This window comes from Phyllostomus hastatus, unplaced genomic scaffold (assembly GCF_019186645.2).
Source record: "Phyllostomus hastatus isolate PE091 unplaced genomic scaffold, TTU_PhHast_1.1 phas_contig_209, whole genome shotgun sequence".
Classification (NCBI taxonomy): domain Eukaryota; kingdom Metazoa; phylum Chordata; class Mammalia; order Chiroptera; family Phyllostomidae; genus Phyllostomus; species Phyllostomus hastatus.
Genome location: NW_025333735.1, coordinates 19,733,592 through 19,759,645, shown reverse-complemented (window position 1 = coordinate 19,759,645; position 26,054 = coordinate 19,733,592). Strand labels below are relative to the sequence as shown.

The following is a 26,054-nucleotide window of genomic DNA, read 5'->3' as shown; positions in this document are numbered from 1 at the left end:
GGCTGTATGCATCATCCCTGCTTTCTAGAATACTTCCACGTGTAGTAGTATCCAAGTTCTCTGAGTAGGTTTTATTCTCTTTACTCTAGAGGAGGAAATTGAGGCTCAGACCAGTAAAGTAACTTATCTGGTTCGTGATCGCTTTTCCCCTAAAAATTCATCTCAGAGTTAACCTAGGAGTCAGCCTCCAGTGGTTCCTGTGTTGAACATTGTACTGATTCCATTGTTTTTCACTGATCTTATTCTTTTACTTTCTTATTTAGGCCTGAGTTGGATGCATGTGATGTACCAGAAAAATATCCTCAGCTGTTTCAGGTGACTCTGGATGTAGAACTACAGCCCCATGACAAAGTGGTAGACCTGACCCCACCATGGGAACATTACTGCACAAAGGATATCAATCCCAGCATCCTCTTTTCTTCTCACCAGGAGCATCAAGATACTATAGCCTTAGGAGGTAAGAATCACCTGATGGCTGTGTTTTTAGCTGGAAACCTCTGAGCTGTTAATAAGTCACATTGACTTACTTCGTGTGTTTCATTGACACTGCATGGCCTCTTGTCTTGCAGGACAGGCTCCAGTAGATATCCCTCCAGACAACCCCAGGCATTTTGGGCAAGGCGGCTTCTTTTCCACTCTCTGTTGGCAAGGTACTTCCAGGCATGTCTTTAAGTTGTGGCTAGTTGGTTAAATCACGTAGTTCTTTCATAAAGGTGATTGGTTCTCAAAGCAGCACTTAGAAGTCATCACGTTCCCCCTTACTTGACACTCTCTTGGCTCATTCCTTTTTCAAATTAAACAGCTTCCTGCTTTCAAGTCCATAACTGCTGTTAGACTGATGCAGAGGCTATTTTAAGCTGAATGCTACCTTTTCTCTCTGTGTGGTATATTTGGACTACACTTTTCCTGGGTTTTTACAAATAAGCATGGTATTTATTAGGATCTCCCTTTACACTGCTGACACACAAATGAACTCTATCTCCTGCCCTCAGCTAAATAGTCTAAAAATGTAAAATCTGGTAGGGTTGAGCTTCCCCTGTCTCAGAGAAGGCAAACACTTTGTCCCTTTGCCTCTGCTACTCGCTTTAACAGCCATGGGAGAAATCAGGCTCCATCTCAGTGTCCTTTTCTGCTGAACCTGGTGATGTTTCAGAATCTTTCTAACATAATACTTCAGATTGCTGCCATCGATAGACTGGCATTGACATTCCAATGGATACCCATCTGCCATCCTGTCACCAAAGATTGTGGCCATGGGTTTCTCAAGTCGGAAATCAGAAAGAACCACCCAAGATATTTCCAGACAAGTTTTACTGGACTTGCATTAGGTGTGAGGGAGACAGCACGTGAGGACAGTCTTCCTGACTTGCTCCCTGAGTGGCTGTGTTGGGTTGTTTTTAATAGGCTGTGGATAAAGCAGGCATGATTAAAAGTTGGACAAGACATGGATTTTTTCTGGGTTAGGTCTGGACCACTTCCTCCGTCCTTTGAGTTGCTTAGCAACAATCTCTGTGCCTGCACTGTGAGGGTAAGATGGCCTTGTGGCTCATCACTGCTGCCCTAGGAAGGTTGTATTGCGGTCAAACCTTAATCATACGTGTGGAACAGTAGTTTCCACACCTGGAAATGGTGGGGTGGTTGCATTCCTGCAGTTATTTATCTGGTGTTCCTTCTGGCTACCTGGCATTCCTTTGGCCCCAGGCCCAAGTCCCTATGCTGTCTCAACCCTTGCTTCAGAGTTTACTGAAGTTAACTGCAGGGTTCAACATAGAATTTAATAATAAAGACGTCCTCTGTGGAAGAGATAGGACACTGACTTTGGCAATGGTCTGCTTACCATTTTCTTGATGAGCCTTCCACAGCTGTGTGAACATAAGACAGTATTTCCATGGCCTACGCAGAATTTCCTGTGTTGGTGAAGAAAATTGTTCATAGAATTCCTTTGAATTGAATAGCTTACATTCAGAAATAGGACCAATAACATTTAAAAATAATGGGAAACTTGGGAAATCTAGATAGCAGGCAGATGTCCCAGCTCCCTCTTGATTCCCCCTACATCTTATCTTTCCCACACAGGGCTTTCAATAGAACTTCATGTTTATCTCTTACTGTGATTTCAGTAAGTGATTCAAAAATCATTCCTGTTAGTCTCAGAAATAGGTTTATGCACAGCTTCTTATCCTAACTTTGCTGAGCCAGTTGTGTTTAGGAATGCAGAATTTTTTTGGATTTAGAAAGATGGTGTGGGACATGCTGTGTATGAATTAGCATTCCAAGGCATGTCCGACAGCCTGTACTCAGACATATGAACATTTCTGCAGTGAAACATATAAGTGATAACCCCAAGTGAAATTCTTGGAGACTATAAGTGCTTTCACATCAGCTCTGGTCAGATTATTCTGCCTACTTAGTTTGCATCAAATTTAGGAGAATCTTTCCCTTTTCATAGCTTTTTGCATTTCAGAAATGGGGATAAGAGATGTGGGTCTGTACTTGATTCAGAATGTGGATCTATCTGACATTAAATAATAAAGTTCCGTAGGAGGGGCTGTCTCAAGGAGGGCCTGGAACGTCACTCAGCAGCATCTCTGTTCCTTCCCAGAAGATGCCTCTTTCCTGCTCCCGACTTTGTGCTGGAAGTATGTCCTTTTGGTTTGGTGTAAGGACCATCCTAAGCAGAGCCATTCCCTCTGTTTACTTACTAAGTGTGTGGTTCATTTCAGTCCCAGACTTGTGGGAGGAGGGCCTTGCTTTTGGCTATAGGCCACACAGAAGAGTAAAACAGTGAGAGGAGTCAGCAAAGGAATAGGAAATAATGGTTTTCTAAAGCACCTAGCATTGTACCTGGAAGATAACAACAATAATTATCATTATTAATAAAAAGACATAAATACTTCTTACTATTGATCTGAGCATTCCCTATATATCATCTCATTTATTTCTTACAGAGCCATGTGAGCTAGGTTAGGTAGTATTTATTACCCCTGTTTTGAGGGGGAGAAAACTAGGGCACTGAGAAGTAAAGTAACTTTCTCAGTGCCATAGAGCCAGTAAGTAGTGGAGATGGGATTCAGACCCAGGTTATCTGCTCTTTACCCCTATCCTGTACTGACTCTTAGATGTTTAACAAATGGTAATCAAATGTAAAGTGAAATACATTAAGTTTTCCATTGGAAAGGGTCTGAGAGCATTGTTTGTTCAGGGCTGCTCCTTCTGTCTTTCTGGTGTGTGTGTGTGTTTACCTATACACATATAATTTTAAAAAATATGCTGTGGCCAGTAGCTAATATTTATTGGCATCCTGGCCTTTCTTAGATCAGAAATCGGAGAAATCGTTCTGTGAGGAAGACCATGCTGCCCTAGTGAATCAGGAAAGTGAGCAATCGGACGATGAACTTCTGACCCTTTCCAGTCCACACAGCAGTGCCACTGATGACAAACATCATGGAACCAAAAAGCCCAGCAAAAGGCAGCAGGAGCCAGCTGCCCCTCCACCCCCCGAGGATGTAGACCTTCTGGGCTTAGAAGGGTCTACAGTGAGTAAGAACTTCTCTGCACCAGTGGCTCCTCCCACCAATTCTGAACTGCTCAGTGACCTGTTTGGGGGTGCAGGTGCGGCTGGCCCTGCCCAGGCTGGACAGTCTGGGGTGGAAGACGTGTTTCATCCAAGTGGACCTGCATCTGCCCAGTCAACACCACGCCGGTCTGCCACTTCCACTTCTGCATCTCCAACTCTGAGGGTGGGGGAAGGTAATGTTTTCCATGCTGTGCTATACTTCTCAGTTTTGAAATAGAACCTTTGGGCCAAGCAGGTAGAATTGACCCTTCCCAATAAGCTAGACTTTTCTGGTCTTGCTGAAAGTCCCTCAGAAGTCTATATTTTTATTTAAATGGGGAACACAAGAGGAAATAGAATTTAGGACAGAGTAAGAATGAATATTTGAGCTTCTTGTCCTTACTTTAATTTTTTTTTCAGGGCTTTGGTACCTGAGCTTAGAGATGTAGACTGATGAATTATTATTAATAATGACATCTGATATTTGTGGGGTATTGACTATTTGCCAAACATGGAATTTAATGCCAAACATTTATTCAATTTTTATAATGCCCCAGTAAATAGGTGCAATTATTATCCCCACTTCATAGTGGAGGAAATAGAAGCTTAGAGTCAAATTGGTAGCATACTGTTCATGCAGTTAGAAATTGACAGGGCCAGTGTGCAAAAGTAGGCCATTTGACTCCAAGCTTTTCCTTGCTTTTTCCTGTAATGCCTTCCTGGAATTGTGCTTTTCTGAATACGCTTTGGCTATGCAGAGAAGTACTTGGTTACATCAAGATATATTTAAGGGACTCATTCTATTGGCATGGCTGACTGTACAGAGCTGTTGGTGCCAGGTAAGCAGTTGGAGCTGCATGTGGCTCAGTGAGCTTCATCTTGCTCCCTGCTAGAGACTCAACACTTTCTATGGCTGGACATCCACAGTTTTTTGATATTTGCAAGATAGTGTTGCTGAGTAAACAAAAGCCTGTTAGAGCTTCTAAGAATCAGTTGCTTCTTGTTACCAAGATAACATCACATTAGAAAGAATAAAGAAAATTGTCTCAATATTCCAGGTACATGGTAACCTGTAGGAACTTTTTTTCCCCAAGCATATCCTTCACTTCTCAGAAGGCCTTGTCAGGCACTGATTCATGGTAGCTCAGCTGGAGGTGTTCTTTGTAAGAGTGAGCTTCAAAATCCTTGAATGCAGGTGCTGGGGCTCAAGCTGCTACATGGTGCTGGTGGAGCCAGGATATGAGGTGCCCTGGATCCAGGATATCTCCTCTTCTTCACTTCTTTCCATCTAGTTCTTACTCACCGAAGTGAATGAGAACTCTATCATGAAATTAAAAATCCCCAAGATCCAAGATAGTATAGCACTCTCTGGTCACCTGTTAAGACCATGCATCTCGAGTGACTCTGTGTGATTTAATCCATGATAATTCTGTGCACATAGTTCTGTTCCGGTGTCAGAACTGGAAAGACCCTCTGAGACATTAGATAAATCTGTGCCTCAGGTTACAGACAATAAAATTGAGGCCTAGATATATTGATTGACTTGTCCAAGGATGCATAGCTGATTGGTGGCAAACCCAGATCTAGAACTCAAGTATTCTGTCCCCTTAGAGGAAGTACCATATTTTTAGGACCATAAGACATACCTAGGTTTTAGAGGAGGAAAATAGGAAAAAAAATTTGAAGCAAAAAATATGGTAAAATATTTAAAAACCTGTGACCCCGCTCCACTGCCATGCCCCGCCCCTGTGAGCCAGGCAAGCTACAGTTGGACTATAAGATGCAACCCCACTTCCTCCCAAATTTGCGGGGGGTGCATCTTATAGTCCGAAAATACAGTAGAAAGAACACAGTTCAGAATTAAAGGCCTGGATTTGAATCCCAGGATCAACACGTAACTATCTGTGTAGCCTTATTGATAAAAGCTCAATCTTTTGGTTGTAAAAGGGGATAATATCTACCTATCAGCATTGTTATAAAGACTAAATTTTGAACTCTCATCTGTTAGTATTGGGAAGTTCACTTTAATTATTGGGAAATGCCTCTAATTTAACTAAACATAAACATGTTAACTAAACATTGATAAGTTACATTTCAACATATGTAAGTTGATATGTTAAATGTATCAAGCAATAGAAGATTTTAGCTTCCTCCACTAGTTGGCATCAAACTTAAATGTAGTATCCTCTTATACTCTGTAAATCTCAGTGTTCTCATTTGACAGAAGGGATAAAACTTTGTAAGTATTAAATGATAAGGGATATACTTTGTATAGCAGAGCACCTGACAGACGGTTGATTTACTAGTGCTGCACAGGCTAATTCATTGCCCCGTGGATTGTACGAGAGCACTGTGGCAATGAAGTCGTAGAGGAACATATTAAACCGTATGTCCTACCTGGGCTTTGAGAGTGGGGTTTAATCATTAGCTTCTTTGATTCTAGTTGTCTATTCCTAAATAGGTCATTCCCACTCCAGGAAGCAGTCAACTCATTAGTTGATTACTTACACACTAGGAAGTGCCATCTTACTATAAAGAGCTGAAGGGAGCTTTGTTCCTTGCCCAATAATGAGATATTAAAGGGCAGTTACATGCATGCCACTCTATGTGGTTTTCTTCACATTCATTTCACACCTTGAGAAATGTGAGGTGCCTTTGGGAAGTTCCTGGGATTTGGAGTCAGAAGACTTAAGCATGAATTTCACCCCTATTATTTACTTGATGTTGGGCAAGCAACTTGTCTTTCTAAACCTCAATTTCATTGTAGAATGAAAATAATACCACTTCTGAGGTATTCTTTATGAAAGGCAATGTAGACCCTAAGGAATGATACAATGCTACTGTTGTTGCATTGTTACTGGAAACCTCAGTAGGCCCCTTAGTTCTGGTCTTTTTAGTGAATTCACAAACTTGTTAGCCCTGGAGGAAATTTAAGGAGAAGATGGGCCCAGGAGGCAGATATCATCCTAATTTTTCAGGTATTTGGGCTAGGGCCTGGCAATAGTGACAACTCTTTGATATTTAGTGAATGAATGAACTCATAGGACAAAGACATCCATTTTCCCTTTGTTTTCTAGGTGCCACCTTTGACCCATTTGGAGCACCTTCTAAACCATCGGGTCAGGATTTGCTGAGCTCTTTTCTGAACACATCCAGTGCGTCCAGTGACCCTTTTCTTCAGCCTACAAGAAGTCCTTCACCTACAGTGCATGGTGAGAAGTATTTTACATTGTGTTCAGTGGAACATAGATTTCCACAAGTTATCAGTAGGTACTTAGATTTAAAAGCATCCTGTGGGTGTATGGGGTGGGGTGGAGGAGAAGCTATATAATGCATCTCTCTCTTTTGGAAATTAACAGTTCATACTAACATATTAAAAGGTCTATTTAGACCATAAACAAGTCTGCTTATCTTTGTTTTACTCAGCTTTTCTAAACCTTATTTGACTGTGGAATTCTTTTTTGCATCAGAGCTACATACACAGAATTATGACACCATTGGTTATAGGATTTTTTTTTTAAGTACTGATAAGGAAGAAAAAAATGCTGTCACTTTTAGTTGATTAGAAGATACATCCTAGTTGGGGAAATCAACTAGTAATGTGATGGAATGTGAATGTGAAATGTGAAAAATATGAGTCCAGCTAATAAAATGTGATATGAGCATTCCATAAAATTAGTGTTCTACCAAACAAACTTTAGAATACAACACCCTGCCCTGGTGTGTGCAGCTTAGTGGATTGAGCGCTGGCCTGCAGACTGAAGGGTCATGGGTTGGATTACTGGTCAGGGAACATGCCTGGGTTGAGGACCTGGTTGGGGACATGTGAAAGGCAACTGATCAATGTTTCTCTCCATCTCTTTCTTCCTCCCTTTCCCTGTCTCTGAAAATAAATGAATAAAACCTTAAAAAAGAAAAGAATACAGCACCTTGATGAATTAGAGCTATTCTGTCTAATATGCAGTGGCCACCTAGTACAAAATAAGAATATAAAATATCTCAATATTTTTATATTGGTCACTTGTTAATATTTTGAATATATTGAACTAAATAAAATACATTTCTAAAATTAATTTTACTGATGTCTAAGTTTTTACCTTTTTTAATGTGATAACTATGAAATTTTAAATTACATGTGCAGCCCACATTATGGCTTTATGTTAGAGACTTAGGTTGTGTGGAAAGAATAGTGATCACATGCATTTGTAAGTATAATAGGATATCATGTAGGTAACAGACTAAAACTAGAGCCCTTCAGTGAAGGGCAAATGGCTTTGAGGTAGAGAATTGTGTCCCATTCTTGATGTTGAAGATTATTGAACTTTATTGGCCTCAACCTAGAGAGTGACATGTTGTTGAAGGCACCCTGAGCTTGTCTGGAGTCTGCCGTCCACTCATCAGCTTGACCTCGCAGAAGTTTTGCAAACGTGAAAGGAAGATGAGTTACACAACATTGGTCAAACTGTAACTTGACTGAAAATATAAATCAATCTCAGAATAACTTTTATAGGTAATTTCCACTTAGTCTTAGATATCAAACTATTTGAGAAAGGTCCACAGGACAACATACAAGAAATGCGCCTCTCACCCTTGAGTAATGAGAATCTCTTGATTGGAAGTTGTTTTCCTGGAGAGAAAAACACAGGGATAGAGGTTAATGCTGTTGGGTTGCTCACTTACTTAAAAATGTAAGTTACATCATTGGTCTACTCAAAAGAGCTCCTGATTTCACTCAGCATGGGAGCCAAAGTCCTCAGAATGGCCCACGTAGGCCCTATGTGCCCTAGTGCCCCAGTGACTTCATTTCCCATTGTCTCCCTCTTGTTCCCTCCATTCCAGCCCTGCTGGCTCACTTGCTTTTGCACTGGCTGATTCTTTTCTGATCTTTGCCCAACTGTCACCTTCTCAGCGCGGTCTACTCTGACTGCTCCATTTCATGTCGCAATTTATCCCCCTGCCCCACTCTACATTTTCCTTTCCATGTTAGTTATCAACTTCAATATATTTAATATTTTACTTATGTGATGTGTTTAGTTTTTGTTGTCTATTTCTTCCAGCAAGGCAGGGATTTTTGTTTGTTTTGTTCATTAAAGTTTCCCTAGTGTTTGGAAGAATTACTGGCACACAATAGGTGCTATCTATCCATCTTTCTGATATGTAAATATAAGATTAATTAACTCATTTCTCCTACCTAAGCCTCTTGGATGCATAATGATAGAATTAATGAGGTTGTATATTTTCCTGATTTTTTCAAAAAAAATTTATTTATTTTTAAAGAGGGGGAAGGGAGGAAGAAAAAGAGGGAGAGAAATACTGATCAGTTGCCTTTCATACACTCCCAACTAGGGACCTGGCCTGCAAGCCAGGCATGTGCCCTGACCAGAAATCAAACCATGTACTCTTTGGTTTGCAGGCCAGTGTTCAATCCACTGAGCCACATGAGCCAGGGCTATTTTCCGGATTTTAATACTTTCAATTTATTGTTTTCATAAGAGAACTACATTTCATGTCCCATGGGCATGGATGTTCATACTTCAGCCTGGCAGTTCTGGATCAGGTTCTCTGTGTCTTATGAGCTGATTAGAACCTGGTCATTACCCAGTGTAAGTCAGTTAGCGCCCCTTTGTTTGGTGGCCACACTTCTCATTTTGGCCTGTCTTGCCAGTGAATGAAAAGAATTTTCCACCATCCTCGTTTGGAAATCAATGATCATCCCACTGTTAGTGGATCAGTCACATATTCTTCATATAGGATAACATATATGTGAGACCCAGATGTCAGATTTCGAGGTCAGAGTTGCCCACCTTCAGCATTCCCTACCTTGGTGAAAGGTGCCTGTTCCCATTTTTTATCCAGCTATGAAAGTGGAAACCTGGAGTCATTTTCCTCAAATTTCCACAAAGCACCACTGTCTTTTCTTAAAATCAAGAAGTATTACCCTTGAGCTGTACAAATATTTAGTGAACATCTACTCTAAAGAGGATAAGCACTTGGGGCATAGTGTTAGAAGGAAAATAAAAACTGTAATAAAAGGCAGAGAGAATACAAGTATTAGGTAATTACCTTTTCATTTGTATGTCCCTCTCTCCAACAGATTTTAAGTTTTTTGAAAATAGGCAATGTGTCTTTTAGTTCTCTGTTCCTTGGCAGGGTGCCTTCCATATGGTAGGTGGTCATAATGATTTTGGGTTTGACTAGTAATAACACTGAACTTTTGATACCTAGTTCTACATCCTAGTTAGATATCAGAGTAAAGTCAGAGTGTAAAGAAAGTCAGACAGCAAACGTTAGTAAAAAAAAAAGGGTCTAATTTACACCTCAGTTTTCAGGAATTACTGTGGAATAAGAATAGAAAGGAAAGAACTATTATTACTCATAAGAGTGTGTTCTTTTTAAACTTAATGGTAGGAAGGTCAAGATGTCTTGGTTTGTACTAAGCAAACAAAACAAGTAAATATGGGGTTGGTAATGCCGATATTGGTGAACTGATGATTCTTTGGGTGGTGGTGGTGATGAGTATGTGTATATTTCAAATTCCACTTTTAATGTATTTGCATTTTACTCACAGATTTTATTGACAGAATTTAGAGGTGCTTTAGAAAGAAATTCTTTCTTATGACATCCTGTTTATTACTTGCATTTTATAGATTCAGAAAAAATTTAGTACCAATGTATATTACTCTTATACAGCTGATTTTCCTTAGCTAAATAAACATCATGGAAGGAATAGCTATGTGAACTTAGAAAAGTGGGCTCTAAGCAACTTGTTTTGATTTTTTGTTGCTTCTAATTTTTAGCTTCAAGTACACCTGCTGTGAACATTCAGCCAGATGTTTCAGGAGGTTGGGACTGGCATGCTAAACCAGGTAAAGGTCAGCAGGGTATTTTTCTATGCACACTTAGCCAATTGTTAAAGCATGACCATTCATCCAAGATAAGTGAGTACTTACAGAATATCATAGCCCACCCATGTAATTTGTGTTGATTTTTCCTAAAGACATGTTCTGGTAGAACTTCCCCATTGCATTTGATGTGGTAGTGCTGTAATGTAATATATTATAAATTATTTTTCTAAGTCTCATTTGCTGAATATCTCCTTTGACACTAGAACTAGGTGGATCTGGATGTATATCTAACTGTGCCTTGGATGTTTTTTACAAGTTTGAATCTCAGTTTTGTTTTCTGTTAAGTGGTGATCATACTTCTTGTCCCACACAGTTGTACAGTTTAAGTGAAATCACATGACAATTTCTAGCATAGAGTAGATGTTATATAATGTGGATGGTCCTCCTTCTTAACAAAGGACTTGGGTCAAGGCTGGATTTGTCTCTGATGAGTAAGTTGTCTTCCTCATGGCTAGATGGTACTTATTGAGAGCTGTCTGTGTGACTGCATCCCCTGCACTATGCAAGTGACACACACATGCACACAATGTGCTCATCACAGCAACTTTCTGAAGCAGTGTCTGTTTCTTTATTGAACCAATAAGAAAACGTTGGAACTCAGAGAAGTTAAACAATGTGCCCAGGGCCACTCATCCAGGAAATGGCAGAGTCAGAATTCAGACACAGGCTTGGCTGCAAATTCCATAGAAAGAATGAAGCCAGATGACAGGAGAGGTAACCTGGACGGTAGCTCACAGGTATGGCCAGGAAACAGCATATGCCTTCTTTGCTCTCTGACCCCACCCCAAGCCACTCTTCACTTATGCCAGAAAAGCAAGGTCTAGCAAACTTCTAATGTATTTCCAAATCCTGTCCTCATTTGCAGTTGGAGACGAGATGAACAGTAGGTTTGGGTTTCTGAACTTCAGCCTTTAGCCTTAGGCAGCTGACTCATTTTCAATGATCTTATTTCCTTTTCAGGAAGTTTTGGAATGGGAAGCAAGTCAGCTGCCACCAGCCCTACAGGATCCTCGCATGGCACCCCCACGCATCAAAACAAACCCCAGACTCTGGATCCTTTTGCTGACCTTGGGGCACTAGGTACAAACCTAACAGGTTAAGATGTTTACTTATGGCTACAAAACCTCAAATCTAAATCTTTAGTGTCATAATAAGCTGGAACCTAAAATCTTATGTCTTCTTAAGCTATATATAACTCTAAATCCTGTAATTGGTTAAAAAAACAACAACAGGCTTCAAATAAGGAATTGAAACTAACTCCTATTAATCTATTTCTCCAATGTCTAATTTTGGGTTAGTAACACGAATAAAGTTAGAACTTCCAGAAGCATCTGACAACAGAGTTTGGCAGCAGCAAAAGTAATGAATGTGTAGAAAAACACTGAGCGATGAAGCTGGTCAAACAGCCTTGAGCCACACGGGACCAGCTGTGCACAGGCCTTCTTCTGATGCTACCCGTGAGAGCCTCACGCTGGCATCCCCCTTCTTGTTATTGACTGCAGTGCTCTCTGGTCAGTTTGTGAAATCACACACACAAATACTCACTCTCTGTCCAGTGTTTTCATCATATGTTAATTGTTGTTGGAGGATAAGTGTTACACGAGCAAGTGATTTTGGAATCACTGGGTTCCGTGGACTCTGACTGCAGCAAACATGTCTCAGAATAAATAGCCACAGTGATGCTTTCCAAAAGGGACAAAGTTTGCCGTGTTCTCAAACTGTTTCACCAAGAAAACACTTTTTAAGGACTAGTTCATTGGATGTTTTGAAGCCTTGTCTTCCTCTTGTTTCCTTAGTCGTCTAGGTGGTGCAGAGTTGTTAAATAGTGGGGAACGAGCCCTGACACCAAGGTTTGAATTAGCCATGTTGGTAGTTCAGGTTCTCAAAAGCCCTGAGGTATTTAGAGCCAAATTGTGTGCAGGGAAGGAGAGCATGCTACCATTTTTTACAGTGATTGTGTCGGAATCTTGACCTTTCCTTACACATGTTTTAGAATTATTTTCTTTGAAGAACTCTGAAAATTATTTTCCCTTCTTTGTATTTTAATGTAAGCTGAAAAATTTAAAATAACATCAGGTGAGTTTCTACTTCAAATAAAACCTCATTGACAGGTCATTTTTTTCAAATCCATTTATTCATTTCACAACTATTTAGTTATTGCCTTCAATGTGCTAATAAAAACCAACCAACCAAAAACAATAAAATAAAATTTCTGTCTTCTAAAGCTTATATTCTAGGAGGGAAAACAAATAGTAAATGAATAAATTTATAACCTAATAACAATGTTTATTGGGGATTTACTATGTACCAGGCACTATTTTAAGTGCTTCACATATATAAATTTATTTCATCTTCCAATAATCTTCAGAAGTAGACTATTATAATCCTCCTTTTGTAGACGAAGAAACTGGGGCACAAAAGGTAAAGTAACATGCTCAAGTAATAAAGTTTCAATACTGAAGTTCCAGCTCTAATGCTTGTGCTCATAACCCCTGTGCAGAGTGCTATGAAAAAAAGAAGGTGAGTGATGGCTGGACTGGGATGTTATTTTTAGATTCAAGTGGTTACGGAAGGTCTCTCTGAAGAGTGACCTTTATAGAAAGTTCATTTTTAAAATCCAGCATTGTATCTTGCATTTTGTTCTCATGTCCTTTTGACTGGTTAATCTGGAATCATTCCTCAGCCTTTCATTGCCTTTTATGAAACTGATACTTGAAGGGTACAGACCAGTTAAGAAAGTCTGAATTTGTTAATTTTTATCACTAGCTTAGGGTGATGTCTGCCAGTTTCCTTCATTGTAAAGTGAACATATTTCTCTTTGTAATTAATGAATAACCTGAAGGAGATAATTTGAGAGTATTTTATATGAGACAAACCTTTTGGAGAATATTTTATTCTCCATCTGACTTTTACCCACTGATTTTGGCATTCATTAATGTTTCTTGCCTGAAGTAGTCATTACTATGATGTTTGCAAAACTGTGATTTTTCTGATTCTTTCCTTCTTTCTACATTTATTAATTAGCATTTCACTGTGAGGAAAAACCTTTTCTTTCTCTTTCCCTCCCTTCCTCTCCCTCACATCAAATGGACTGATGAATGTTTTTTGACTTAGTGGCTTACCATTTATTACTGTCCTTATTGTCCCAGGCTTGATTTGTGAAAGCCTCTTTGTTCTGCCTTCTATATCTGTTTCACTAGATTCTGTTAGGCAGGACAGACAGTAAACTAAGACAGGGAGGCAGAGGGAGACATCACTAACTCAGCAGTCCTGAGCCTGGTCCAATAATATTGCCAGGTGTTCCAACATCACAAGAAATACCACGGGGAGCCCTTGAAATTCTGTGTATAATTTCCACTATCTGGAAAAGAATTTGTATTCATCCCAAGGTCTAGACCAGGGAAGAGGAGGGGGTCCACAGTGCCCAAAGAAGAAGCCCATAAAACCACTTTGATTAATTGCCTGCCTCTGGTCACTGTCTGTTTTAGAAGGGGGTCCCTAGTGTTTACAGAAAGAGTCCATAAATAACTTTGGGTAGCTGCCTCAACTCTAATTAACTACCTCCTGTCACATATCTGTTTTATAACAAGATGAACAAATGGAGTCTTGAGCAAGATAAAAATTCGGGCTACCAGACCCTTACACATAAGTATGTTTGAGTAGTTATGTCACCCTAGGGAAGCTGGAAGCACCTTGACCTACCAATCAACATGTAACTCACTCACCCCATCCTGCCAACTATATAAGTCCTTGGGCCAAGGGACTGGATGCCCTTGCCGCCCTTACTTTGCCCTGACCTGAACCTAGGTCTTTCTTCCCCACATCAGCAAGGCCCAATCTCTTTTCTGAGAAGATACCACTAATAAATGCTGCATGCACGCTAATAGATTTGCTGGTCTGTAATTCTTTACTGCATCAGCAAGAGGAATGAAGTTTCCCCCTTAACAAGTCTATCTTTTGAGAATTTTTAAAGTACAACAAGATGTTCTAGATTTGTCTTGAAATTTTTATAACTTAGTCCTGGAAATAGTCATTCTCCAAAGTATCCTCATTTCCTTTTGTGGGGAATGGTACTTAGAAATCCAAGTCTGTACACTAAGTGTGCTCACTATACTGGGCTGCAGGTCATTGCTCTACGTTTTGGGAGATAAAGATATGAAATGATGGGGTATAAATATCTAGATTTCCATCCAGTCCCACAGGGTTCTTCCTTGCCTTCCCGTATTATATGTGCATATCTTCCTGTTCCCTGTGTGGCAACAACACTAATAGTCAGACAACAAAAATAGTTTCAGAATAGCTAGACACATATCACTACAACACATCTACTAGGAAGAGTTCAAGTGTTCTTTGTCATTTTTGAAATGCAGTAATTTTTACAAATGCTGGAAAAATTAGTTTTGTAAATTTCTCCACTTTTTCTAGTCACATAACTTAGGAAGGTTAAGTGACTTTCCTAAAGCCACACAATGGACAGGAGTATGAGCAAGGGCTACAAGCTAGAATTTTTGACTCCTTGGTAATTGCTTCACAGTAAAAATTAAACTTCCAAATTATATAGCTGCAGTTTGGGAAAGACAAAAGACAGTGTTCTTCTCTTTAAGGTATTTGCACATTGAACAGTTCTAATATAAACATTTATGCCTTAGTTCCTCCCATAGCTACTTTGATTTACTTGATATGCCTGTGGCTTGGAAATAGGGAGTTTTAAAAGTGCCCCCAGTGGCTCTAATGCAGCCAAGGCTATGAACCATGTTCAGAGTTGTCAAGAGTGTTGGCTGTGTCTGCTCTCCCACGATGAATGCAAGTAATGTGAAATTGAAATCTTCTTGTGAGATTTCAAAACATATCTGTTTACTCTTGAGCATTAACTGCACTTACAACAAACAATGATAAACCTGATCATTCAAGTTTAAATAGCACCTTAATGAGTGAATATATCTTATTTCCTATTCTTATCATTTGGTAGTTTTTACTCTATTGAAGAAATAGAATCTGCTTAGGAGGTGGGATGGAAAGAGGGATGGCACGCGGGAGAAGAGCCAGGGCTCTTCTGGCTTGGAGTAAAAGACTTGGATTCAAGTCCCAGTTCTGTCACTTGCTGGCTGTGTGACTTTGAAAAAATCACTTACCTGCTCTGAGCTGCAGTTTGTTCATCTAAAGAAAAGATGGGACTATTAATACATACCTAAAAATATCATTGTGGGGATTAAAGGAAATATATACCTGCATTTTTTTAACTATTAGGAAGGTTAATAGTGCTATTAATTACTAAGGCAATTTCCACTAAAGTTATTGCAAACAATAACTCAGGACACAAAAGTTAGAGGCTACTCAAAAATAGCATTACCTTCTTTCTCCCCTTTTTCTCTGTAGGTAGTTCGTCATTTGCCAGCAAACCCACCACACCAACTGGATTGGGTGGGGGATTTCCACCTCTCAGCTCACCACAGAAAGCTTCTCCGCAGCCTATGGGTGGAGGATGGCAGCAGGGAGGTGGCTACAACTGGCAGCAGACACAGTCCAAGCCACAGCCTAGCATGCCACACTCCTCTCCCCAGAACCGGCCCAACTACAACGTGAGCTTCTCAGCCATGCCTGGGGCCCAGAATGAACGTGGGAAAGGACCAACCAATTTGGGTAAGGATGATGGTATGGAGCCTGGTGTGGGGTGGCCAGTGTTGTCATACTACCTGCATGGATGTATGTCTGAAGAACGAGACAGAAAACAACTCTGGTGGTTTCTGAGGCAGTCTTGTAATTTTAGAAACACAACATGACCCCTGCCTCTGACTCTGTGCCTAGAGCATTTACCATGCTCTTAACACATAGCATTTTGTGACCATTGGCTCACTTGTGTGTTTCTTCCCATGCTGAGACCAGGTGGAGGGCAGGGACTCTGTGTGTTTTTGCCATGTTATCATTAGCACATAGTATAGCACTTGGCATATCTAGGCACTAAATGAGTATTCAGTGGATGAGGGGAAGGTTGGGTGGATCTTGAAATTGTCATTCCTTTGAAAGAGGGGGTAGAAGAGAAAGCTTGGGAACCTTTTAAGAACTGTGTTCACATTTGCCCTCAGGTCCTGATGAGAGTGTGTATATCTTAGATATTTAGTCTTTCCTATGCTCTGGTTGCTGGATGTTCCTGAGACCATTGAGTTTCCTGTGATATGTTTTTTCTCTCTTCTGAGAAGAAAGTTAAAAGAACACAAAATGGGCCAATAGCATAAGGCTGAAGGATAATCTGGATGCTATTCTTTTTTATTTTTATTTATTATTGTTTTTAAAATCAAATATAAAGGTTTATTTTTAATTCTGTGGTTGTATCCCAGATTTGGCCTTCATATGTATACAGATTTTTTTTAATTTTTACTATTTGAATGGGGTTCTTGACATGTAAAACACATTTTGCTCACCCTGGCTGGTGTGGCTTTGTGGATTGAATACTAACTTGTGAACGGAAAGGTCACAGGTTAGATGTCCTGTCCGCACACGTGCCTGGGTTGTGGGCCAGGTCCCTAGTTGGGGCATGTGAGAGGCAATCAACTGATGTTTCTCTCCCTCTCTTTCTCTCTCTAAAAAGAAATAAAATCTTTAAAAGTATTTAAAAAACATTTTACATAGCAGGGATGGTTAAATTTGAGTTTGCTAAAAGGCCTGCTGTGATACATTTTTGCATTTCTGTTGATTTGATCATATCCAAGGATTAAATGTGTAGGCATATGATGTGGAAACAGGCCTTTCCCTCTCGGAATCCATGGAGAGAAAGTGGAATCCAAGGAAAGTCCTTTTCCTATTCGCAGAAGCTAACATTTATTGAGTACTTACTTACTTGATTGACGTCTGGTGCTATTCTAAACAATTTTCATGTATTACTTCATATAATCTTCAAAATTGACCCCATGTGGTAGATGAGGAATCTGAGACAGAGATCGATAAAGTAATTTCTTAAATTCGAACAGCTTGTAAGTAACAGCGCTAAGATTTGAACCCAGGCAATTTGGCCCCAGAAAGCCTTCTCTTAACTGCCATACTCTACCGGCCATGACATAGATGCCTTTTCACACTACTAACATGGTAGGGATGCTTTTATCGGGAATGTGTAATATCATGATTTGTGGTTCGCAGTGGATGTTCCTTGGACAAATCCATGAGTCTTGTGGCTTCCTTTCTGTCTGTACTTTGAGTAGATATGGGGTGAGTGTCTTTAGTTGGAAAATATTTATGGAGCATCTTCAGTGTAGAACACTGGGGACACAGCATCGAAGAAGACAGACAAAATCCCAGTCCCAGTGTGTGCTTGTGTGAGTATGTGTATGGTATACCTTACAGTGCAGAGATGGCAAGTGGGTTTCAGTTCAGACACCAGCTTTGGTTGATGGGTGCTGCTGGTATGGACTGCTGTGTTTTGGTTCTGTTTGTTTTAATTTAACAAATGTTTAAATAGCCAGGTACTGTTCTACATACTTTAAAATGTTAATATCAACTCTCACAACAACCCTGTGAGGTAAGTAGTATCATTAACACTGCACCCATTGTACAGATGAGGAGACTGAGGCATGGAGATAAGTAATTTGCCCCAAGGTAACATTGCTAATAAGTAGTAGAGCTGGAATTCAAACCCCAGGGAGGTCTGTCTCCAGGGTCTCTGTTCTTTACTATCATGCTAGGCTGCCTTTCCTAACAGACTGAGATTGAGACCACAGCCAGACTTGGAGAAAAAGGCCACTATGAGGGACTAAAACTGTCAGCTGGGTGTAGGGAGGAAAGCAGTAGCATATGTGGATTCCAAGAACCAAAACCCAGACCTCTGCTCCACCACTGATGCTAACTAGTTGTACGACTGGGGCAGGGAGTGGGGGAGAATCATGAGTGCTCTCATCTATAAGTAGGTGGTTACATGGAGATGCAATTATGGAATTGTATTTCATTTAACAATCTAGCCTCACCTCCTAGCTTTGCCATGGACATGATATGTGATTCTGGACAAATCTCTTAAGTTCCATCGACCTTATTTTCCTCGTTTATAAAATGGGCGTAGCACTCTTTTACTCTACCCACAGGGTAGATGTGAAGATTAAGGGGATTAATAATGCATGTGAAAGCACCTTGAAGACTCAAGTGTTATGAGACATGGTGTGATATTATGTTTAAGAGTGAAAACTATAATGATTTTTAAAAACTACATTGCAGAAGGGAAACAAAAAGCAGCTGACTTTGAAGACCTACTTTCTGGTCAAGGCTTCAATGCACACAAAGACAAAAAGGGGCCTCGAACAATAGCTGAGATGAGAAAGGAAGAAATGGCGAAGGAAATGGATCCTGAGAGACTGAAGGTGAGGGAGTCCCTGACTCAGTATCATTACCCTGTGTGACGAGGTCACGTGTGCAGAGCCATTGACCTTCCTGGTTCCTGGCTTCCTCGCTGCTTTCCTCCACATTTACCCAGAGCAGCTTTGCTTTTAGCTGTTTTTGATTCTGGAAGTCTAAGTAAGAATTGACTTGGAGAAAAAGAATGTTTCTCCGTGTTTTTTTTTTCAGTTTGTAAACCAGGTACTCTCACCCCCTTTTTCCACAGATGAGGAAGCAGATGATACTTCATATATGAGGATGTTGTGTGGACAGGTTAGCTTGGAAACAAAAGTGTGGTTGTGCTGGTGAATTGTGTGAGGTAGTAGAAAAGTTTGTAAAGGTCAAGAGAATAGGAATGCCCTTTGTAGAGGGAGAGGTATAATTTCTGTGTGACGAAATACTAAATGTGCTGCCACTGTAGCAGACTGGAAGGTGGGGGTCTCATCTGTTACTGCATCAAAGCCTCTCCCAAACCAGGGCTGCTGCAGGCAGGCAGTCATTTTGAAATATGACACATTTCTGGATAGATTGGAACATTTTTGAAGATGTATAGATATTTTAACACTTTTTTGTGTATAATAAAAGACCCTTTGTTTGTGTTTGTTTTTCACTTCACGTAACATCACAGAGGCTTTATATTCCTTCCAGAAACTCTTTGCCCCAATTGATAACTTTTATTCATTAGGCAAACTCTGACAGTTTTCTATCAAAGAAGTCGTGTATGTCTTTTAAACCATGCTTGGTTATTGAGTTGGCACGGAGGTATTACTTGTTTGGGTGAGTAGCCACCACTAACCTTGACTGAACCATCCATCAGCAAGCACACACCGAGCTCCTGTAATGAGCTCAGTTACGTGCAACGTTACAAAACCATTAACTTAATGGCCTCATTTGTTCAAAATATGAAGATCCAAACTAAGAATAGTTTGAATGAGTGACTTAATGGGTGAATTCATTTAATAAACCTTTTGTGAGCTCTATTCAGTGGCAGGAGTTATTTGGTTTCTGAGATAACACCATTGTAAAAGGAACAGTACCTTTCCTCAGGCAGCTCAGCCTTATGGCAGGGAAGGACAAACACGTGGACAATTACATTCAAGTGTGGCATATATTATGATAGAAACATGTTTAAGGGCATGGCCCAGAAAATTCTTTCTTTTCTTCAAGGCGTATTTATTTTGTGTCTGTGTGCCAGATACGATACTAGACAGAATCAGAGAGTAGATACCAAAATAGACATGATGTGTGTCCCCATGGGGTTCATACTCCAGGAGTGAATAATGAACTCTGGAGTTGCACAGAGAGGAAGGAATTCAGACTGTCAAAGGGGAACAGTATGAAATTCCTGAGCAGGCTTTTGAAGGATGGTGAAGAGTCAACCAGAAAGAGAAGGCAGGAAGTGGAGGTGGGGAAGCATTACAGGTAGAGGAAACAGCTGGGAGAATGCAGGGAGCCTCAGGTCCTTTGATGTTGCTGGAGCAGAATCTCAATAGAGACCTTCTGAATTTCTTAATTCCCATGTATTACAGATTCTGGAGTGGATTGAAGGCAAAGAGAGAAATATCAGAGCACTTCTCTCCACAATGCATACTGTGCTGTGGGCTGGGGAGACCAAATGGAAGCCGGTTGGCATGGCAGACCTGGTAACGCCAGAGCAGGTGAAGAAGGTGTACAGGAAGGCTGTGCTGGTGGTGCATCCAGATAAAGTGAGCATAACCTGCCCTCTTGTATGGCCTGTTTGGTGCTCATTTCATTAGTTTATAAGCATATATTAAAAAGCATACTTTCTATTTGCTGGTTATTAGGCAATTTATATGATAAAATAAAGTCCATGGGCTAAAATTAGGTATTTAAGTGAACAGTTATATTTTATGAAGTGGATGGGGAAAAGAATCAAACTATATATTATAAATAACAGAATGGGAGCTTTTCTTAGAGAGGTGTAAGATTTACCAGTGACTAATTTTTAATGTCTCCAAGAACTTAGCTGCTTTTAGAAATGGGAAAATGGGAGTTTAGAAATACGGTCAATTGGAGATCGGCTGTCATAAATCTTTGTCATTTGGTAAATACTTCTGGACAATAGAGAAGAATCTTTTTCAGCCTAATAAGTTCTCTGTTATCTACTCATTGACCTATTACTACTACCGTAAATGAATTTCTAGGGGGAGGGCATTCTGGGGAGGTTGTAGTAATTAGGGTCATGTAGATTGGGCTGTAAGAAGAGAAATGGCCTAATTGGAAAACATTTCAATAATGTAGAGCCCACTTTTGGCAGTGAAAATTTAATATAAATAAAATCTTGGTCTCTGCTGTCTAATGTATGTTTTCTTTTTTTTCTGTAGGCTACTGGGCAACCCTATGAACAATATGCAAAGATGATTTTCATGGAGCTCAATGATGCCTGGTCTGAATTCGAAAATCAAGGCCAAAAGCCCTTGTACTAATTTTCCATGTCTGCTGGAGACCTGTGCAAATGCTTAGCGTGTGTCATAATTCTGAGGTTTTCAAAGATGAACCAAAAACTCTGGTAACACGTACCAGTACTAAACTGTTCAATTACTTGTGAGTTAATTCCTCATTAATAAGGAATGTGGTTGTTTGTTTTTTCAAGTCCCTGCCATAAAAGAACCAAAGCAGGACAGGACCTTTTAGTTAGATGACCTTGCAGAGCTACAACGTTCCACCCTGCCCTTTGCAGAGCCCTCTCAGCATATTGTGGGGAAATGGGAAATAAAGGCCACCAAAAGCATAACCCATCTCATTTTCTGGAGATATGATTAATGAGCAAAGTTATGGTAATAGGATTACATGATGGATTTTAACTCATGGTTATTAGATTTTTGTGGAAAGATATAATTTGAGCAACTGATTTAGACTCCAGAAATATAACCACCAAGTTGTTTTTTTTTAGTGGAAATTTACTATGGCCTTTAGAGTAACACTGTGTACTTCTTTTGGTCAAGAGGACTGACAGATGCAAAAGAACTTGAGTTGTGGGAAGTGACTGTACTATAATCCGGTGATGACCACCAACTCTTCCTGGATAAGCTAAAAATTAGTGAAAATACAGGTTAAAGAAAATAGGGACTCTGAGGAGGTAGAAATCTTTATTTCCAGTCAGAAAGTTGGGCTACTACCTTCCTTTCCCTTTAGAAAACTGGTTGCTCAGTGAAAAAAGTCTCAACACGATAACAACAACCTGGTTTGAAAGAAACGTCTTAATTGCTATCAGGTGTAATGCTCTTCCTTTCGCTTAGCCAAGAAATGTTCTTAGCTTGTTGTGAAGCAGTTTGGCACATTCACAAGTGGTCGGGACAGGTATCTGGTATGGACTGAGCATCCTCTAGGTGTGCAAGTAGCTGTGGTGAGAGAAGATGAGACAACACTGAGCATGAGTAACAGTCAAGTGCAGTGGCAGGGAGAGAGCTGTGCTACCTGCACACGGAGTCAGGTGGCTTTTCAGGATTTCCACGTTCCTCTCCTGCCAGGTGAAACTGGATCTCTTGGATTATTTCAGTGGGGTTTATTGCTTTAAAACTCGTTGGCGATCCCCAGGACCAACACCTCACACAGGGACATCTGTAAAAGCAAAGCAAGAGTGAAGTCTTTGCAGAATTCAGACCAGTTGGATTTTAGTTCAGTGTTTGGCTGTTTCTGGTTTTGAGGGTAAGCCACTGTTATCCCATGAGTTTAGTAGAGCTCTTCGGCGCGCATGCACACAGTGTGCATAGTACACATGTGCAGAGCAGAGGGGCAGACAGATTTCCTTCCTAACTTTAAAAGGTTCATGCTCAATATTGTGAAAAGCTTTCAAAAATTGTTTTTTAAAGACAATCATTTTTTGTTTCTATTTTAATTTTCTTATGGCAGACTCTACTAGAAAAGCAGCATGTTAAAAATGCTTTATGTTCCAAATTAGAAAAAAGAAAAAAATATTCTTTATGTTTTATATAGAATTTTCTTTCTTTTTTTTCATTAAAAGTGTTCTTTTTTTAATTTTACTTTTTACTCACCATGTGAAACTCACAGAAAATGTTCTTTTAAAATATACAGCTGTCAACTCTTCAAGGTAACCATAACAAACTAGGTGTTATTTATTAACGTATTATAAAATAATATTTGATTCAGTATGTGCTTGTCTTATTTAAAATTGGAATGTGAGACATGTTGCCGTGACTTGTTTTTTCCTTGATTCACAATTGTAGATATTATGTGAACTACAGTATATAATGATAATAATTAAAAGGATATTATGTGAATGTCACATACATTTTGAAATGATAGAAATATATTAGCTTTGAATCATGTTGGGATAATTCATCAATGTTCACAGTTTAAAACATCATTAAACATTATGTAAGTAGCAATGAGAAAGAATCTTACCTAACTTAACTTTGGGTTCGCCCATCTCTTTCCCGGATACATTATAACTCGGGGCCCCTGTTTATCTCAAAACTCTTAGCATACGCAGGCCAACAGGTTTTTGCATTCGTTTTAAATATCTGGTTGTGACAGAGTTTCTTGTTGATCAAATTCACTGTTTCATTCGTATTTATTGTAATATATTTTTGTTTTGTAAATATGTTACAAACAATAAAATGTGATTGGTCTAAAATATTTGTAATGTATATTAAAAGGCTCAAAAATATTTGTAGAAATCTAAGTTATTTTTGCGCTCGTAGGAATATAGTGACAAGCTTGAATTATACCTCCTGACATGATTCACATTTAAGAAAAGTTATGGGGAAAGAATATGAAAAGCACATGCACATTTGTACCAAAATGTAATCTGACAGTATTTCTGGATTTATACTCTAATCATCCCCACTGCCATCCTTGCGCCCATAGGCCCACACAGTTGGATCATGCTGCATGACTACATGTTTCAGAAAGAATCAGCATGGAAATCCCGATCTCCTAACTAGAATATTAATGGGCTTACAAAGCTTTTTTCAGATACTGTAGCAGAGGGATCAATCCTGGGAGTCTGAGACTTTGTCATAGAAAACAGTTTAGTTCTTTTCAGACAGAAGTAGCATGTTTATTTGGAAGCAAATGCTGTAAATCAAAAGAATTCAAATAATCACTGTATTGTCTATGTCTGCAAGAACACTCTAGCTGAGTCCTAATGCTGGTGACAAACACCACTGTTTAAGGAATGAACACAAAGGTTGAATTCCAGAAATAGTTATCACAGCAATAGGACAGTTTCCCCACTGGAAACAGTGATAGGGAATTTAGGTCAAGTAAACATGTTCAGGTTGTTCTAAAGCTAAACCATGGTGTTTGTGCATAATGATACAGTATTGATTTGAGACCAGAAGACTGAGTTTGAATCCTGATTTTTCCACTTAAGACTGTTATTTCAGACAAGTTCCTTAAAAGTCCCTAAGTCTTAATTGTATTATCTGTAAAACAGAGATAATCCTAATAGCCCTGTAACAGTGGAATTAGAGACTGTATAAATAAACTGTTATTAAATGGATACTCACTAAACAGTAGTTGCTATTACGGAGAGTCAGTAAGACAGTGCATCGCTGCAGGTCAGTATTGAAGCTGGAGTTACACTGAAACCTTAGGTTGTGGGCAGTGGATAACATGAGTAGGAAAAGACAACCAATTTGCTCTTCTTTGTTTAAAATTTTTTTATTGATTGATTAGAGAGAGAAACATCAATTTGCGGTTCCACTTATTTATGCATTCCTTGGTTGATTCTTGATGTGCCCTAACCAGGGATTGAACCCACAACCTGGGTGTATCAGAGCGATGCTCTGACCAGCTGACCTACCCCACCAGGGCCTTGCTTTTATTTGTCTCCTTGTCCTGACAGAGATCTGTGTGCATGTAATGGCCAAGACTTGCCTTGTAAGTTTTGTAAAGGGGATGACTGTGTGAAAAGAGTAGTTGTTGAGAGTTAGGAAAGAAAACTAACATTGATATCAATAGTGTTGCACCACACTTGCATTTAACTTATGCACGGACTTGGGAGCCAACCCCAGTGCAGTGCCATTGCATCAATCTTTCATGCATGGCCCTATGTGCTATTACATAGATACATACACTTTTTCTCATTTCATCCTCAAAAAGTTCTGAGAGGCAGATTTTGTAAATCCTACACCAGGAAACAGATGCATGAAGTGGGTTACTCAGAGCTGGAGTTTGAGGCTAGATCTTTTCTGTAGGATAGGGAGAGATACTACAATATATAAGGTGAACTTTATTAGTTTCTGTTATTTTAACCATTATCTCATGTATGCTGTATGCAAGATACAAATGGATATATAAGGGAAAATCAAATTAATGAATGGATTTCATTGTCCTGTTAAACATAAGGGGCTGTTATTTCTAATTACTGTGACATTTGTTTGTGTGCAAGATCCATTGCACAAGCGCTGACCATCTGACTTCAGAGTTGAACTGTTTTGGGCTTGACCTCAGCTTCCCTACTCACTAGTTACTAATATCTAAGCCTTAGTTTTCCCATCTGTAAAATGGAGATAATAAGATGTAGTTTATAATGTGAAAGAACCGAATACAAGCAAAAAATATAAACATATTTCCAAAGAAGGTCACTGTAGTTCTGCACAGCGTGATAGAGGACACGGTCTTACATATCCAAGTAATGCATTGATGGCAAGTTAGTGAGAGGGTTTAAGCTTCCAAGGTTTTACTTTCTGTTTTTGGTGACTCTTATTCTTGAAAAAACATGGAAGGGGTAAGTAGAAGACCAATTTTTCAGTGCAGCATCTGGCAAGAGGGAAGCAGAATTTTCTCAGATTGTTAAAGCCTTGAGCAAGATGGCTAACTTTCTCTTTAAGTGCTTATTAGTAAGCTGGAAAGGACAGCTGCCGTGGGCAGGAAGCCTGGAGACCAATCCTGGCTCTGCAATTTTCTACGTCTTGACATCACCCTGGGGTGAACACCTCATCTTTTTTCTTCTCAAACAGCCTTCCAGTTTCTTACTGTTAAGCCTAAGGCACTCAAACCAAGCTGTGCCTCTGAAGAAATGTCACTTTTCTCCAAAATCATTCCTTTCTGTGGGGCTAGCCTCAGGTTGACATGGAAGGCTCTAGCAAACACTTATATATAGCTTTCCAGATAACTTGCTGGGTGGTTGGAAATAAAAAGGGAAATAGATTTGACCCAATTAGGAAATCCTCATCAATTTAGGTGAAAAAAAAATCTTAACTTCCTCATGAGAGCAAGATGGCACTATAGTGAGCTAAAAAAGACAG

The 26,054-nt window shown here is 39.7% G+C and overlaps 1 protein-coding gene across 6 annotated transcripts in view; it reads left to right on the top strand.

Moving 5' to 3' along the window:
• DNAJC6 (DnaJ heat shock protein family (Hsp40) member C6) overlaps positions 1-23,452 on the top strand; it is a 150,369-nt gene extending 126,917 nt beyond the window's left edge. For 4 of the 6 annotated variants that reach the window (XM_045835552.1, XM_045835554.1, XM_045835550.1 and 1 more), the window contains exons 10-19: positions 264-457; positions 570-650; positions 3,316-3,750; positions 6,634-6,768; positions 10,354-10,422; positions 11,422-11,556; positions 15,838-16,101; positions 18,658-18,800; positions 20,346-20,522; positions 21,162-23,452. In XM_045835552.1, the coding sequence (XP_045691508.1) occupies positions 264-457; positions 570-650; positions 3,316-3,750; positions 6,634-6,768; positions 10,354-10,422; positions 11,422-11,556; positions 15,838-16,101; positions 18,658-18,800; positions 20,346-20,522; positions 21,162-21,263 (1,735 nt within the window). In that variant the 3' untranslated portion in view covers positions 21,264-23,452. The remainder of the gene's footprint in view (positions 1-263; positions 458-569; positions 651-3,315; positions 3,751-6,633; positions 6,769-10,353; positions 10,423-11,421; positions 11,557-15,837; positions 16,102-18,657; positions 18,801-20,345; positions 20,523-21,161) is intronic. The other 2 variants (XM_045835553.1, XM_045835551.1) reach the window with 1 other exon arrangement.
• The last annotated feature ends 2,602 nt before the right edge of the window (positions 23,453-26,054 follow it).